The sequence below is a fragment of the Protomyctophum bolini genome, assembly GCF_963924005.1.
Source record: "Protomyctophum bolini genome assembly, chromosome: 23".
In the NCBI taxonomy this organism is placed as follows: domain Eukaryota; kingdom Metazoa; phylum Chordata; class Actinopteri; order Myctophiformes; family Myctophidae; genus Protomyctophum; species Protomyctophum bolini.
Window position 1 is genome coordinate 25731043 of NC_137884.1, and position 17915 is coordinate 25748957.

General features: G+C 43.2%; 2 protein-coding genes across 2 annotated transcripts; both read right to left on the reverse strand.

The window, feature by feature from the left end:
• Positions 1-436: 436 nt before the first annotated feature.
• LOC308311324 (microsomal glutathione S-transferase 1-like) lies at positions 437-2637 on the reverse strand. The gene is made up of 4 exons (XM_080758003.1): positions 2411-2637; positions 2172-2263; positions 1700-1832; positions 437-619 (listed from the first exon to the last, which is right to left on the reverse strand). Exons 1-4 carry the CDS (start codon positions 2528-2530, stop codon positions 506-508), a joined length of 459 nt encoding a protein of 152 aa, XP_080614129.1. The 5' UTR covers positions 2531-2637; the 3' UTR covers positions 437-505.
• Positions 2638-6389: 3752 nt separating this feature from the next.
• On the reverse strand, positions 6390-16789 carry dera (deoxyribose-phosphate aldolase (putative)). The gene is made up of 9 exons (XM_080757374.1): positions 16612-16789; positions 15042-15139; positions 11150-11297; positions 10927-11022; positions 10625-10759; positions 9792-9920; positions 9567-9679; positions 9169-9318; positions 6390-7276 (listed from the first exon to the last, which is right to left on the reverse strand). Exons 1-9 carry the CDS (start codon positions 16640-16642, stop codon positions 7220-7222), a joined length of 957 nt encoding a protein of 318 aa, XP_080613500.1. The 5' UTR covers positions 16643-16789; the 3' UTR covers positions 6390-7219.
• Positions 16790-17915: the final 1126 nt, after the last annotated feature.

Below are 17915 nucleotides of genomic sequence, written 5' to 3' on the forward strand. Positions count from 1 at the left end.
CTTCCAAAAAGAGTCTTTGAAGTCATTCTATTCCACTTCTAAGATTATCCTCTCCCGCCGCCATCTTGGTGTGATGACGTCAAAGCGCTACCGATGCGCCATCTAGTGGTGATTCCAAATATTTGAGAGTGTCGCCTCTTTACATAGAATCTCTTTGCCCTGTAGGCCATGTTGAAAGTCACCAGAGGTGAAAGGTTAGAGGTGAAAGGTCATCTTCAGGACCAAGGTCACCAGAGGTGAAAGGTTAGAGGTGAAAGGTCATCTTTAGGACCCTATCCCCCTTTTTGAAACTAGCTCCTTGCCACTCGCCCTACACACTTCCACTTGGTTGGAGCATAGATATATAAATCATAGAGACAGCACTGGATGGGAGGGGAATCCCGGTGCCGTCTCTATTATGTATATATCTATGCTCAAACCGAGTGGAAGTGTGTAGGGCGAGTGGCGAGGAGCTAGTTTCAAAAAGGGCCTATAGGCCATGCTGAAGGTTACCAGAGGTGAAAGGTTAGAGGTGAAAGGTCATCTTCAGAACCCTGTAGGCCATGCTGAAGGTCACCAGGACTCCCACCAACCAGGTCAACACTCTGCTGGGCTGGGGCAGAGGGCACACGTACGCCACCTGGTGGACGGAACACACAATGCACAACATTCATTTACATTGTAGGCCTAGTCATTTATCAGACGCTCTTAATCCAGAGAGATTTACAGTAAGCAAGAACAACACATGGTGATAAATCACATTATAGAAATAGAACAACACATGGTGATACATCACATACTGTATATAGAAATAGTCATCTATAGGATCATACATAAAATGGAGTTTCTAGATCCGGTCTTTATAACTCACCGTGTGACAGATCCGGTTCCGTATGTTAATATAACTCACCGTGTGACAGATCCGGTTCCGTATGTTATAACTCACCGTGTGACAGATCCGGTTCCGTATGTTAATATAACTCACCGTGTGACAGATCCGGTTCCGTATGTTATAACTCACCGTGTGACAGATCCGGTTCCGTATGTTATAACTCACCGTGTGACAGATCCGGTTCCGTATGTTAATATAACTCACCGTGTGACAGATCCGGTTCCGTATGTTAATATAACTCACCGTGTGACAGATCCGGTTCCGTATGTTAATATAACTCACCGTGTGACAGATCCGGTTCCGTATGTTAATATAACTCACCGTGTGACAGATCCGGTTCCGTATGTTATAACTCACCGTGTGACAGATCCGGTTCCGTATGTTATAACTCACCGTGTGACAGATCCGGTTCCGTATGTTAATATAACTCACCGTGTGACAGATCCGGTTCCGTATGTTATAACTCACCGTGTGACAGATCCGGTTCCGTATGTTATAACTCACCGTGTGACAGATCCGGTTCCGTATGTTATAACTCACCGTGTGACAGATCCGGTTCCGTATGTTATAACTCACCGTGTGACAGATCCGGTTCCGTATGTTATAACTCACCGTGTGACAGACCCGGTTCCGTATGTTATAACTCACCGTGTGACAGACCCGGTTCCGTATGTTATAACTCACCGTGTGACAGACCCGGTTCCGTATGTTATAACTCACCGTGTGACAGACCCGGTTCCGTATGTTATAACTCACCGTGTGACAGACCCGGTTCCGTATGTTATAACTCACCGTGTGACAGACCCGGTTCCGTATGTTATAACTCACCGTGTGACAGACCCGGGCCACCATGAAGACGCGGAAGTGGATCTCTGCGATCTCCAGGTCCGGCGCGGTTAGAGAATACATCAGGCCAATCAGAACGAAGGGAATGATGTTCTCCAGGTCGTTCTGGTGACACCTGGACCAATCAGAACACAGAATACGGCAGGCCAATCAGTGTTTCTCAAGGTTTTTGGTTTAACCTATAATGCCTCTGTCGTATAATTTCCATATAAATGAACCAGATTGCGATGTTCACTAAGTCAGTAAGATATTTCTCATCATTGTAGGACTCAGGTCAGTAAGTGCAAATTCCTGTCTGTGGTATACTATGAATCATATAGTATAGTTCATAACTACTTTAATATACAAATGTTTAAGTTATCTCATACACCAAAAGGGTCCTTCTGTAGATATTATCAGTAGTATTAGTAGTATATTATCGTTAGTAGTAGTAGTAGGAGTAGTATTATATTACCTTCTCATTCGTTCTACATCAGGATGAGTTCTCATCTGTCTGGATTTCTCCCCCTGTCTCGTGTCTGCGATGTCTTCTGGATTCTCAAAGGCCTGAAGGAATTATCATGATTATTATTATTACATACAACATAACAATCCAATCTAATTTAAACTGCACGCTATTTATTATCATTTATTTATTTTATCCCACAATGTTTTGTTCACCCTTTACATTCACATTACGGAGTGTGCCGTTACCCCACGCAGTCCGCGGTAGAAGGCGGTGATGAATGACATCATCATCATCTTGAGGAGGACGAGGGTCGTGTACGTCGCGAAGACCATGAAGACCTCCGACACGTTCACGCTGTGGTTCATGGTGCTGCGATCGCTGGCACCCCCCTAGTGGTCTGAATGGGTAGTTCCGACGGGACGCGGAACTGCAGCTGTATACTGTAGCACCCTCTGGTGGACGACGGGACCCGGAACTGCAACCGATTCGCGAGCACATTTTAGAATTTACAATGTAGACATTTATCAGATGCTCTTAAACGGAGACCTTCACCCTTTTTGCACAAAAATATACGTTTTAGATATTTTAGATTTTTAGCAGTGAGCCCAGTGTCTCTGATGTCATGGACACTGGGCTCACTTCCTTCCTGGACTACATCAAGGACTGTCTAAAGAGGACGAGACGCGAAGACAGTACGAGGACAGAAACATGCGCACTGGGCTTTATGCAGCCAACACTTCCGCGTTCAGCTTCCTTGGTCTCAACTGCGCATGTTTCTTTCCTTCCATGGAGCACCATGTGAGCAACATGGCGGCGCCCTTATGGTCTTCGCGTCCCGTCCTCTTTAGACAGTCCTTGGGACTACATGTTGTCTCAGTAATGACAGCTATCCACAAGGAGGAGCAGTGCACCAAAGCATTATGGGAATTGTAGTCCAGGAAGGAAGTGAGCCCAGTGTCCATGACATCAGAGACACTGCAGGCTCACTGCTACAATCTAAAATATCTAAAACCACAAATTACACACATAAAGACCCCCAGGAAAGTGTTCTAATGCTTCTAAAGGTCATTAACATATATCTTTATGCAAAAGGGTTTATTGATCCCTTTAATGCAGAGCGACTTACAGCAAGCAAGAACAACACATGGTGATACACATCACATACATAAAAGAGGAGTCTGCAAACGCGACGCATTGTGAGCTTGTAGATCTGCTGCTTTCAGCACGCAACCAAGGGTAAAATGACTTATACTGGATCTCTTGTCCACTAGTCCCTTCCTAACATTTTAGTCTAGTTTTTATTTGTTCAACTCAACTCAACTCAACTTCATATATAGAGCACATTTTACATGACTAGGTCAACCAAAGTTGACGAAATTGTCGGTATATTTAGTCTTAGTTTTAGTCATCATAGATTATAGTTTTCATTTAGTTTTCGTCAGTGAAAAAAGTAAATCGATGGACCTTTTGTGTCATAGTTTTAGTCGACAGTGACAGTCAGGTGATTTCAACACTCCAGTGACGCACACGAGTGTCAGCGAGCTATGTAAAATGTTTGTGTTGATTACTCTCCTCTCCATTCCAAATGCATTCCTCCTCTCCTCTCCTCCATTCCAAATGCATTCTTCATCTCCTCTCCTCTCTCTCTAAACAATGGCTTTTCTGTTTCTTAGACTGATGACAGGTTCATGGTTTACTGAGGATTCTAGATGACTATTTCTATGTGTTCTATATATTTCTATAATGTGATGTGGGTTTGTCCACAACGTGTTCAAATATAATGTCCATCTATTTGCCAGAGAATCACTGTTTGCTCATTTATATCCATAATAATACATCTTTCCCTTGAAAAAACCTGCACCATTAAAATGTTTCACACAGATTTAATGTATTTGCTGAATAGTTACTTTATCAATTTCGATCGGATCTCCATAATGAACCGATTAGGTCCATGTATCGTAATACAGTAGCCTACATATCGTATGGCTGTTAGAATGGATCTTAGACCCCTATCTCAGATGCAAATATTGTTACTTTTAATCCACTAACAATTATTTGAAAACTTCAGTTACTAATTCAGTTACTTTGTAGATTTGTAATATTATTTCTTCAAAACATACACTAGCAACTTCAGCCCAATACCATTTGAAAATAGCTGATCTACAAGTTCACGATGCGTCGCATCGTGACACATCGCGTGTGTTTTGGCCTTGATGCTGCCTGTCGTAATGGCTGATTTTACTACAACAAAAAAAAGAGAAAATAGAAAATATGATTATGAAGCATAATTCATTAATGTTAATTAATTACCTGATGTCGTTGCGATGTGGACTCGATGGCAGCGACCGTAGCACTGAGCACCGAGTGTACGCACACACACGCGCGCACACACACACGCGCACACACACACGCACACACACACACACACACACACACGCTGGGAACTAGACTACATGTTAAATAAATACAACACACACACGCGCGCACGCACAGCTTCCTTATCAAAACTGAAATGATTGATTGGTGTTTATTTGAAGAAGATGGTTTGCTCAACGGGTTCCAGTGGGGTCAACGGGCGTTGGTTTTTAACGTGCGTGTGATTCATTGTGATTCACCACGAATCAATGGCATTAATTATGACATTAACCCTTTAGACCCCAGACCAGATTCTAAGAAATGTCTTCTAAAATCATGTCTGAAAAACCTCATGTTTCTACATCAATATGTTGTCCCAGGGACTCCCAGAACAATATGTTGTTCCAGGGACCCCCAGAACAATATGTTGTCCCAGGGACCCCCAGAACAATATGTTGTTCCAGGGACCCCCAGGAAACCCCCAGAACGATATGTTGTCCAAGCTTTGCACACGTTTTCACAATTAAAAAAAAATATCATATCTACAAGCTCCCTCTCTCCCTCCCTCCATCTCTCTCTCGCTCTGCTCGCTCCTCTGTGACGGGACGGGACGGGACGGGTGTCTTTTAATCCTCGCCCAGCGCTGAAAAAATATCGTTAATTCAATTAATTAAGACCAAAAGAGCTTCTCCTCATCAGGAATGAATAAAGACTAAAGAATATTTTGTTGTAATTAAGGATACGATTTCGTCCACAGTTCCATGCTATATTAACGTCGGTACCATTAGGAGAGATAACAGGTTGTATTAACGTCGGTACCATTAGGAGAGATAACAGGTTGTATTAACGTCGGTACCATTAGGAGAGACAACAGGTTGTATTAACGTCGGTACCATTAGGAGAGATAACAGGTTGTATTAACGTCGGTACCATTAGGAGAGACAACAGGTTGTATTAACGTCGGTACCATTAGGAGAGACAACAGGTTGTATTAACGTCGGTACCATTAGGAGAGATAACAGGTTGTATTAACGTCGGTACCATTAGGAGAGACAACAGGTTGTATTAACGTCGGTACCATTAGGAGAGACAACAGGCAAACGTTGATCACAATAACCATTCTTCTACATTCTCTAATCGTGTCGACTTGTAGAAATCAAATAATGCAGATGTTTGACAATAATTCAACTCTTGAGAGAGTTACTCTCAAGAGTTAAAGACCTAATAAGGGTCCATTTGGTTGCCTAAACCTTTTCATGTGAAGGACCCCCAGAATCATTATTATAATTATTAATAATTTATTTATTAATAATTAATAATTATTAATGTATTTGGTCGCCGACCCTCTCTCTCATCTGAAAATATGTTGTTATACATATAACATATGTTATATGAATATTTTTTTAACTCAAAATCTTTGCTTCTGGCGGTCATGTTATATGTATACCGCCAGAAGCAAAGATTTGAGTTAAAGAATATTCGCTTTAAAAAATAAATACAAAAATAGCAGATCTACAAGCTCATGGCGCAGCACCAAGTGACACGCTGTGAGCTTGTAGATCTGCTATAAAGTAAAAAAAAAACAAAAAACGAATGGTGTTTAAAATCTAAAATAATAATAATAACAGTAATAAACAGTAATAAACTGTTTTAATAGCATAATCATGACGTCAACTCACCATGAATGTTAGATAATTTATTAGGAATATTACAACAATTATTTAATACATATTAATTAACCTATAATACATTATGTAAATGCATGTATTAACACTTTCGGGGCTTTAACCCATTCTGACCGGGCACCCATTTTGGTGTTAGCATCATGTTATGCTTTAGCTATTGAAAAATAGCAGATCTACAAGCTCATATCGCGCCACCGAGTGGCGCGATACGAGCTTGTAGGTCTGCTATTTTTGAAAAATTCGAAGAACGACTGACATTTTTAGAATCTGATCTCAGGTCAGAATGGGTTCATCAGACCAGTGTGTGTCCCAGTGGAAACCTCGTATGAATCTGATCTCAGGTCAGAATGGGTTAAATTCATCCCATCTATAGTCTCATTACCTTTGAAGCTTAACGGCAAAGTATTTGCAGCTTTGATCGGCAAAAATCTGGCGGGAAAATAGTAGTCCCATGGTTTGTTGTTGAAGAGAAAAACATGCCGCCATTGCGATGCGAGACGAACACAGCATGTTGTAGTCCAAACAAACCCCACCGTTCACTTGCATTGAACTCATTCTCCCAGAAGCCCTATAGCAGCCCAGCAGAGCATGGCTCGATTTTCCGATTTCGTCGTCATAACACGACGGCCTCGTCACCAGGTCCGTGGCAAATCCGCTCTTTCTTTTTAATTATATAAAAAAAACGGCGAATTAACACACATTAGACAAATAGCGGGTTTAGCGCGTTACGCAGTATCAAAACTTGGATTAAATGCGCGTAACACGGGTTATGCAGGGGAAGCATCAATAGCATCATCTCTACACTCTAGTATAATATGCAGAAATATTAATACAACTTTATCAGAACAATTACTGTTAACCGTTTCTCCGCCATTGCCGTAAATCTCCGTGATTTGGATTAATCTGGCCGAGCGCCAATCCCAATGTGTTCAATAGCACTGATTCAAAAACCTCACAAACGGTGATCTGACATCGATTCTGGTTGTTCTTCACGTGGAGTGGAAGTGCAGATCTTCAAGCCATGGGGAGGTCGTGATAGGCTGCATACTGTCCAGTCACGTGGTGGTAGATCTGTGGTGGACAATCAATCACACGCACGCACACACATACATGCACGAGCAGACGCACTTGTTGAAAGCGATAGAATATATAATATATATAATAATATTAGATAATAGCTCAATAGTTAAAGATCCATTTGGTTACCAACTTAGCTGGGGACCACCTGGAACCCCCTCAAGGACCCCTGGTGGTCCCCAGACCACATGGGGACCCCCTGGAACCCCCTCAAGGACCCCTGGTGGTCCCCAGACCACATGGGGACCCCCTGGAACCCCCTCAAGGACCCCTGGTGTCCCCAGACCACATGGGGACCACCTGGAACCCCCTCAAGGACCCCTGGTGGTCCCCAGACCACATGGGGACCACCTGGAACCCCCTCAAGGACCCCTGGTGGTCCCCAGACCACATGGGGACCACCTGGAACCCCCTCAAGGACCCCTGGTGGTCCCCAGAACTAGTGATCGGTATCGGTGGTAAAAGTTAATAATCGGCCGATTATTAACCACTCCACTCTCATTGAAAATCCGGTAGAGTACGGTTGTAAGGAGATGTATATAGCTTAGCTGCGTGTCTGTAACACGGAGGAGGAGTAGACACACACACACACACACACACAGAGCACAGCACGCTCTGCCTGCTCCTCACTCCCTCCCAGTTCCACACACACACGGAGTAAAAAGAGAGAGGACCAGGGCTAGAAGGAGTAATACTAACCATAAGCATTGCTGTTTTCATCTTGCATTAACAAAAATAAAATCCACACTGAGAGGGACAGAAGGTGTAACAGTGGTAGACCTACATTAGCCAACGCTAGCTCATATGCTAACGCTGCAAACTTACTGCAGCTGTAAACGGTCTTTGATTGTTTGTGTGTGTGTGTGTGTGTGTGTGTGTGTGTGCGTGCGCGCGCGCGGGTGCGTGCCCACATGCTGTGTGCGTGCATGTGTGCGTGCGCGCGCGCGGGTGCGTGCCCACATGCTGTGTGCGTGCATGTGTGTGTGTGTGTGTGTGTGTGTGTGTGTGTGTGCGTGCGTGCATGCATGCGAGCCAACTGAATGTTTTCTAAAAGGACAACTTTTCCCCCCCATCCTGACCAGCCTATTATTATTATTAATGCATTTTGGCTATGTGCAATAACTAACTGCAAGCCAATGAAGAATGAACCAATCAGTAGCATTGTCAATATTTGTCTTAATTTCTAATTCATATTTATTTAGTTGACAATAATTTAACGGTAGGCCAGTGTTTTGAGACATACAAGGCTATTGTCTTGTATTGCTATAAAACTATGATCTTGAAAGTGGCAAATTTCAGTGGTGGAGTAAAAACAACAAGGTCACATGGCTTTGGGGAGTTTGGGCAGCAGATCTACAAGCTCTCAACGTGTCATGCTGCAATGTTCTGTGGGCTTGTAGATCACCAATTTGGATAAATAAACTGATTATTTTTCCCTGATTATTTTTTAAATAAATGTTTTAAGCCTGTGCCTGCACTTCATACAGCACTATGTTCCATATTCTGCTACAGTACATGTTTGCACTTTAATTAAATTAAAGCTGCATTTGATGGGGGGGGGGGGTTGTTACTGAAAACTATGTTGGTGCTTCTTGCACTAACTTTTTATAAGCAATAAATGTTCTCCAATGCATTTAAAGGAATTATTGTGTCAATTTATGTTACTGTAAAAAAAATGTTTTACTTAAATTAATATCGGTCATAATATCGGCTATCGGGCTTTTTGATTCTCCACTAATCGGTAATCGGAAATATCGGCCAAAAACCATATCGGTCGATCACTACCCAGAACCCCCTCAAGGACCCCTGTTTGAAAACCACTGCCTCAGAAACTGTCAGCCAATAGAATCCCACCTGCCTCTCTGTGTCAGACAAAAGAAACCCACCTGCCTCTCGATGTCAGCCAATAGGCTGCTGGCACCCAGGCGGAAGAGGTGTGGGCGGAGCCACTCGTCTCCAAGCTCCTCCTTCATCAGCGTGAGCCAAACCAGAGACTCCTTGGCTGTGCGGATGCCCCCTGCTGGCTTAAAACCAACCTGCAATAACAATACAATAATATAAATACTAAAACCCCCTGCTGGCTGAAAACCAACCTGCAGGTAACAATACAATAATATTATAGTTTTATTTGATGAGACGTCAGTTTTATTTGATGAGAAGTGTGACACATCTTATCAAATAAAATAGGCTGAAACGTGCTAAAGACTTGTGGACAGACAGACAGACAGACAGACAGACAGGCAGGCAGGCAGGCAGGCAGACAGACAGGCAGACAGACAGGTACCTTGTGGCCAGTAGACAGGTAGTAGTCTCGTATTGCTCTGACCATCACTATGGCTACGGGATATGTCGCGTTGACCGCCTCCTTCCCTGTGGACGTCTTGATGAAGTCAGAACCTGTCAATCAATCAATCAATCAATCAATCATGGATGAACTGAATTAGTGTCATCAGATAACTCACCAGCCATCATGGCCACCAGGCTGGTTAATAGATCCCAGATAACTCACCAGCCATCATGGCCACCAGGCTGGCCTTGTAGACATTAGTAAACGTTCCCAGCTCGCCGACGGCCAGGATGCTCTTCATGTGGGCGTGGCCACACGCCTCTCGGAACTGACGCAGCTCGTCGTACACGGCTGCGGACAGGAAGTCACATGACACCACACAGGAAGTCACATTTATTTATTTATACGTTCATTTGGACGGGACAATCCCGCCCGTTAACCACAGAAAGATGTTATTGTTGTGTTATCCAATCAGAACCAGTGTTATTGTTGTATTATCCAATCAGAAACCGTTATTATCATCCAATCAGAGCCAGTGTTGTTACCTGTCCACTGTCCAATCAGAGCCAGTGTTGTTACCTGCCCACTGTCCAATCAGAGCCAGTGTTGTTACCTGTCCACTGTCCAATCAGAGCCAGTGTTGTTACCTGTCCACTGTCCAATCAGAGCCAGTGTTGTTACCTGCCCACTGTCCAATCAGAGCCAGTGTTGTTACCTGTCCACTGTCCAATCAGAGCCAGTGTTGTTACCTGCCCACTGTCCAATCAGAGCCAGTGTTGTTACCTGTCCACTGTCCAATCAGAGCCAGTGTTGTTACCTGTCCACTGTCCAATCAGAGCCAGTGTTGTTACCTGCCCACTGTCCAATCAGAGCCAGTGTTGTTACCTGCCCACTGTCCAATCAGAGCCAGTGTTGTTACCTGTCCACTGTCCAATCAGAGCCAGTGTTGTTACCTGCCCACTGTCCAATCAGAGCCAGTGTTGTTACCTGCCCACTGTCCAATCAGAGCCAGTGTTGTTACCTGTCCACTGTCCAATCAGAGCCAGTGTTGTTACCTGCCCACTGTCCAGTCAGAGCCAGCGTTCTGTTGATAACGATGTCGATCTCAGACGCTCCGTCTTGGACTGCAGAGCGAATCTCCTCGATGCGACTCTTCAGTGGAGTCTGACCAGCAGGGAACCCCGTAGCCACTACGCAAAGAGTTAAATGTGTTTTATTATACTACTACTATTATTATTATAGTTACAGTAAATGTAGTCTAACAGTGTAATCTAATTACCTGAGGAGGTACAGTAAATGTAGTCTAAACAGTGTATTATAGGTACAGTAAATGTAATCTAACAGTGTAATCTATTACCTGAGGCCACAGGCAGACTGGAGTTGGCTGCTTTCAGTGATCTGACGGCGTCTGCCACTCGAGAAGGATACACACACACTGCTGCAGTGGTGATGCCTGCGCACGCGCACACACACACACACACACACACACAAACAAACACGCGCACGCACGTAATCAGAGGAGCTCTGGACCAATGGTCAGTGAGGCTTTGAGACATGGATCAATGGGCTGGCTGCCTTACCTCTGTCCTTCATGTCCATGCTGTCCAGCAGCTCTGGACCAATGGGCTGTGAGGCTTTCAGACACAGCCGGTGGACATTGGACGGAGTGTCGTCTCCAGCCAGCGTGGTGAGGTCAATGCAGGTCACGGCCCTGAGCAGCCACGCCGCCTAGGGGACACAGGACACACTGCAGCTAAATACACACAGCCACGCCCCCTAGTGGACACAGGACACACTGCAGCTGAATAAACATGTGTGCTGACGGACGGCTGTCAGCGTTTTTAGCCCAAGTAGTGATTTCTGTGCAAAAGGTTGCTTGAAATGGATTTAGATTGTTGCAAATGTTGCCTTATATGGGTTGTTAATGGTATGGTCACATATTATTATAAACCTTATATGGGTTGTTAATGGTATGGTCACATATTATAAACCTTATATGGGTTGTTAATGGTATGGTCACATATTATAAACCTTATATGGGTTGTTAATGGTATGGTCACATATTATAAACCTTATATGGGTTGTTAATGGTATGGTCACATATTATAAACCTTATATGGGTTGTTAATGGTATGGTCACATATTATAAACCTTATATGGGTTGTTAATGGTATGGTCACATATTATAAACCTTATATGGGTTGTTATTGGTATGGTCACATATTATAAACCTTATATGGGTTGTTATTGGTATGGTCACATATTATAAACCTTATATGGGTTGTTATTGGTCACATATAAACCTTATATAGGGTGTTAATGGTCACATATTAACCTTATATAGGGTGTTAATGGTCACATATAAACCTTATATAGGATGTTAATGGTAGCCCAACTTTCAGCTGCTGTCACAGATTCTCCTTTTAGGGCAGTGGTAACCAGCCCAAGAGCCCAGTAAGTTATATTATCAATGTCAAATAATATTAAGAAAAATGTATTAGAAATAAAAAATATTAGGACAAAAATACAAATAAACTTCTTTGTTGATTTTTTTTTTTTAAATAAAACAAAATGCAAAGGACATGAATTGCTTTTACAGCACAATATTTTGTTTCTCATTTCAATGAATATTCACATTGGCAGATGTTCAAATGACATAGGCATAACATGACCATATATATTTGCACAGATATGGTGACATACTCTCAGGGTCAGCCCACCTTTAATGCTGCTGTGTCTGCACTTTATCTGCAAGCGTTTTGAAATCTGGTTCATATTTAGTGATTGCCAGTCTGAGGGTCTCTTTTAGATGTGAGTCAGTCATACGAGTTCATGATAGCGTCCCCGACACGTTGAATACTAAACTTATTTGTAAAGTTCGAACGCCAACTTTTAACCAAACGTGGGAGAAACACTGTGCACGCCTGCACAAATAAAGAGTGCACTCGCACACGCACATGACGGATTATTATCGATCAAAACAATCCTGCGTCGCTTACAAAAGCATGTGTTGCACAGCATGAATGATAAGTAATCACCGACCTGGCTGGATAAATATCAGTGGTCCATATCCATTGTGTGACCTGCTTAACGAGCAACGGTAGGCAGCCGAGTAAGTTACCAGCTTAGTAAATTAATAGTCTACTGTAGCTGTGTGTCAGATGTTCTGTCTGAAGTAGTCAAAGCCAAGGAGAATGTTACAATTTAATTCACAATCGAGCATCTTGCCCTGCATCGAATATCCCATGATAGAACAGCAGGATAAAAACGGATAGTCTGTCTATCATGCATGCATCCATGAGCTAAGCGTCAATCAAGCCTTGTCTAGGACCCATGCACTTCCTTCAAAACTGTGGCTTTCTTGTTCCAATAGTTAGAATCTTCAACTCTCACTGTGTCATGTTTTGACAGCGGCACTAAACATTTTGACACTTTGTCATAGTGATATTTATCCAGCCAGGTCGGTGATTAAACTGATTACGTATCATTCATGCTGTGCAACACATGCTTTTGTAAGCGACGCTAAGGATTGTTTTGATCGATAATAATCCGTCATGTGCGTGCACGAGTGCACTCTTTATTTGTGCGTGCAGCCGTGCACAGTGTTTCTCCCACGTTTGGTTAAAAGTTGGCGTTCGAACTTTACAAATAAGTTTAGTATTCAACGTAAGTGTCGGGGACGCTATCATGCTGCGTTCACTCTGACGCTCTGTAGTCTGTGCTGCCTGCGAGGGAACAACAGACACACAGGACACAGCACAGCACATGAGCACAGAGTGCTAAAAGGGGGAGGGCCGAGGGCGGTGCGGTGGAAGCAAGGGGAACAGATCTTCAAGCTAAAATGCATCGAGCCTCTACACGTTGTTAGCTTGTAGATCTGCTCTTTTTTGCGAACGACATTCTGCTGTGTATTGGCAGTGATGGCTGGCTGCCCGTCAGCCTGACACTTCGGGATCGACTTGAAAGGTTCCCGCGAGCTACTGGTAGCTCGCGAACCCCTGGTTGGTTACCCCTGTTTTAGGGAAACTGAGTTTCAACCAATGTGAGATGTGACACTAAGCAGATCTACAAGCTCACATTATACATCTGTTCAAATAAGCAGATCTACAAGCTCACATTATAGATCTGCTAATTCCACTGAATGTTGGCCTATGATTGATGTTGTCATGAATATGTAAATTAGGCCTGTCACAATCATTGCACTAATCACAATTATTTTTGCATAATCGTCAAATGTTGAAATCAAAGATAGCAGCAATAGCAGATCTACAAGTGAGCTTGTAGATCCACTATTTTAAAATCACAATATCTGTAATATCTGCTCTGATGTACAGTTTGTGATCACAAAGACCAAACAGAAATACAAGCTAACATTCCGATGTTCAAGAAAAATAAAAAATAAAAGAAAGTTAGGGATGTGCCGATGAGACATTTTGGCCGATATCGATATCCGATATACTGAATCGCTGTTATGGCCGATAACCGATATTACCGATATGATGTCATTCTGCATTGAAAAATTATAATAATTCTGTCCATTCTGAAAAATACATGTAACATAACAGGGTATCTGCATTGCAGATTTAACTGTAATACCTCTATATTTAATATTGTGAACTTGTAGATCTGTTCAAGCTGTTATTTTGAGCTTGTTTGTCAGTAAAGACAGATCGATTAATCGAACCGATGCCCATTAATCTAAAAACAACTACAATGGGCCGATACAGATTAATCTCACATCACTATAAAGAATCATTGATCACAGCTATTGGTGTGACAATGAATGGTGGACCATAGCGTGTAATGTAACACGTGTAACACGCGTGTAATGTAGTGACAGAAACCTACACCACATATAAATATAATATAATATCAAAATATTAACATGCATTAAAAAAAAACACAATAATGAATGGTCGACTTCAATGTGAAACAGTGACTGACAGACCGTAACCGATTCTGGGCGGGAACCCCTTTTGGTGTTTTAAGCATTTTAAGTTATATACTTTAGCTATTGTAAAAATAGCAGATCTACAAGCTCATAGCGCGGCACTTGATCTGATATTTTTTGAAAGATCGTGACAATGTGGCGGCAGATCTTTGAATATTTATACCTTCAGAGCGGGCATTTTTTAACTCAAATCTTTGCTTCCGGGGGGGTCCCTGCAACGACATTTTCAGATGGGGGTCGGCGGCCGATTGCATATATTTTTGGGGGTCCTTGACATGAAATGGTGTGAGAACCACCGATATAGAAAACATGAGGGTTTTTCAGAAAACTGTCATGATTCAGAAGACATTTAGTAGAATCGTCCTCAGGTCTAAATGGGTTCAGAACAACCCGTCCTGTCCTGCTCTAACGCAGGTTAAATATTCTCATCAAATCAAACATTGCATCACAGCAGACAAACAGTCCAGCAGGGGGCGTAGTTACTCATACAGTCCACCAGGGGGGCGTAGTTACTCATTTACCTGCCACTGCTTCTTGTTGACTTTCCGTCCTTCAATCTGTTGAGCTCTTTTCAACACGGCCTGAGAGTTCACTCTGACCCTGGACACCCACTGCAGGTCTGGTAGAGAGACATAGACACAGAGAGAGAGAGTTCACTGTCAGAGAGAGAGAGAGAGAGAGAGGACTCAAACTCGAATGTCTGAGACAGACATGGAGGGGCAGGTGGGCAACCCTTAGTGTTTTATTTAGCTGCCAGGGGCAGGTGGGCAACCCTTAGTGTTTTATTTAGCTGCCAGGGGGCAGGTGGGCAACCCTTAGTGTTTTATTTAGCTGCCAGGGGCAGGTGGGCAACCCTTAGTGTTTTATTTAGCTGCCAGGGGCAGGTGGGCAACCCTTAGTGTTTTATTTAGCTGCCAGGGGCAGGTGGGCAACCCTTAGTGTTTTATTTAGCTGCCAGGGGGCAGGTGGGCAACCCTTAGTGTTTTATTTAGCTGCCAGGGGCAGGTGGGCAACCCTTAGTGTTTTATTTAGCTGCCAGGGGCAGGTGGGCAACCCTTAGTGTTTTATTTAGCTGCCAGGGGCAGGTGGGCAACCCTTAGTGTTTTATTTAGCTGCCAGGGGCAGGTGGGGCAACCCTTAGTGTTTTATTTAGCTGCCAGGGGGCAGGTGGGCAACCCTTAGTGTTTTATTTAGCTGCCAGGGGGCAGGTGGGCAACCCTTAGTGTTTTATTTAGCTGCCAGGGGCAGGTGGGCAACCCTTAGTGTTTTATTTAGCTGCCAGGGGCAGGTGGGGCAACCCTTAGTGTTTTATTTAGCTGCCAGGGGGCAGGTGGGCAACCCTTAGTGTTTTATTTAGCTGCCAGGGGGCAGGTGGGCAACCCTTAGTGTTTTATTTAGCTGCCAGGGGCAGGTGGGCAACCCTTAGTGTTTTATTTAGCTGCCAGGGGCAGGTGGGCAACCCTTAGTGTGTTATTTAGCTGCCAGGGGCAGGTGGGCAACCCTTAGTGTTTCATTTAGCTGCCAGAGGCAGGTGGGCAACCCTTAGTGTTTTATTTAGCTGCCAGGGGCAAGTGGGCAACCCTTAGTGTTTTATTTAGCTGCCAGGGGCAGGTGGGCAACCCTTAGTGTTTTATTTAGCTGCCAGGGGCAGGTGGGCAATCTTTACTGACATTATGACAATTATGACATCACAAGCTGACATAGATGTACATCTATGTTTACATGTAAACGCATTGACTTCATAATCTTATTGTAACAACGTGCATCTTTCATATATTGTATCTGTCGGTCAGATCAAAGAGTTTTGGATGATTTTACAATTGACATTGTAGTCATTCATCCAGAGTGATTTACAGTAAGCAAGAACAACACATGCTGACAGATCACAATGATCACATACATAGAAATATAGGATCATCAGTAAACTAAGAATGGAATGTGGAATATCTATATAATTAAACTATAGAGTGTACATGTCTACATAAGTTACATAAGTTGAGTCTTTGCACTCCTGTGAGGTAGTCGAGGATAGTTAAGTAGGGCAACTTCTAAAACATGTAAACACTAAATGTAAAAACAGTAAAATGTTACCCAGGTTGATTCCAGGATTCCTCGCAGACATGTTGATCTCACACAGGATCGATCTATTGATAGATTGATAGATCAGGTGACTCCACAGATGCAGATGTTGTTTAAAAACACTCCGTTCTTTAACTGGAATAACGTGACTGTTGCTCCTACTTCCTGACGGATAGGCACCGCCTCCTCCGTATGCACCAATCACAGCCGGGCTTTCCTCAACGTCACAGCAGCTCTGGTGTCTATTTGCTGATCAGAGCTCACATCCGGTCTATGCACATGACACCAACGACCGTTTCCGTATCCGCTTAGTCCTCCGGTTGCCAGGCTATGGAGACAGAAATAAAGCAATCATTTTCCAATTATTCAGAGCGTTTAATGACGTACGAATATGCAGTAGGCCTAGGCCTTAATATGCAAAAACTAAAACATCAAATGAAATATTTGTTGTCATGATTTGTCACAACAAGAGTTGTCTTTGTCCGATGCTTACAGGTCTTTAAATAAATACTTTCTGAGACGTTTGATTGATTGATTGATTGAAGTATTTTTGCAGAATTACAGGACATTTCAAGCACAACTCGATACAAAGGCTGTTAACTGTGAGTGGACGACACAATAACAGCATTACACTTGTTTACAAGAGCGTCCACCTTGTTCAATTTCAAATCATCATAACAAAATCATAACAATTAGAGACGTACAAATATACTCAGGAATTCATCATAAAGGAAAAAAACATATAGGCTACAGTGAGGGGGGAAAAGGGGTGGGGGGGATTCAGATTTTATGGAGGCCAGTTTAGACTTGCAGCCGTCCGTAGGTGCCCTTTGAGAGCGGTTTTGAAAGAGTCGAGGGATTCACATGTCTTAATGGCTGCTGGTAGGGCGTTCCACATTTTGGTGGCATAGAGGAGCGAAAATAATTTAGTCCCTTGTTTGTGCCGAAAGGGGGCGGGGCTGTGAAATGTAGCCATTCTGCACCTGTTAATAAATACTTCAATCAATCAATCAATGAAAACCAGGCTGTGTTCACTGAGCCTGTCTCACCACCAGATGGCAGCATAACACCAGCATGGACCTGGAAGGTATCTACTAAAGGACCACTTCACCACTTTTCAACCTATATCTTCATATTATTGGTCCTCACTAAAATACCACAATTTTTGTCTACTCAGTCTGTGTCTAAAAGAGTGATAAAAGGATAGAGGCCGAACCAGAGCTAAATATTTATTTTTAAGAAAATCTGCCTAACGATGATGTCACTGGTGGGCGGGTTTTTCTTACCACTAGTGCCAAGCTTTGAGCTTGTATCTG

Excerpts from the sequence above, each read along its gene's own strand:
- LOC308311324 (XM_080758003.1), bottom strand. The coding sequence starts at position 2,530 with ATGAACCACAGCGTGAACGTGTCGGAGGTCTTCATGGTCTTCGCGACG. Across the intron at positions 2,264-2,410 it reads TCTACCGCGGACTGCGTGGG|GCCTTTGAGAATCCAGAAGA; the intron begins GTAACGGCACAC and ends TAATTCCTTCAG. Across the intron at positions 1,833-2,171 it reads GATGTAGAACGAATGAGAAG|GTGTCACCAGAACGACCTGG; the intron begins GTAATATAATAC and ends TGATTGGTCCAG.
- dera (XM_080757374.1), bottom strand. The coding sequence starts at position 16,642 with ATGTCTGCGAGGAATCCTGGAATCAACCTGG. Across the intron at positions 11,298-15,041 it reads TCAACAAGAAGCAGTGGCAG|GCGGCGTGGCTGCTCAGGGC; the intron begins GTAAATGAGTAA and ends TGTGTCCCCTAG. Across the intron at positions 7,277-9,168 it reads TGGCTGACATCGAGAGGCAG|ATCTACCACCACGTGACTGG; the intron begins GTGGGTTTCTTT and ends TGTCCACCACAG.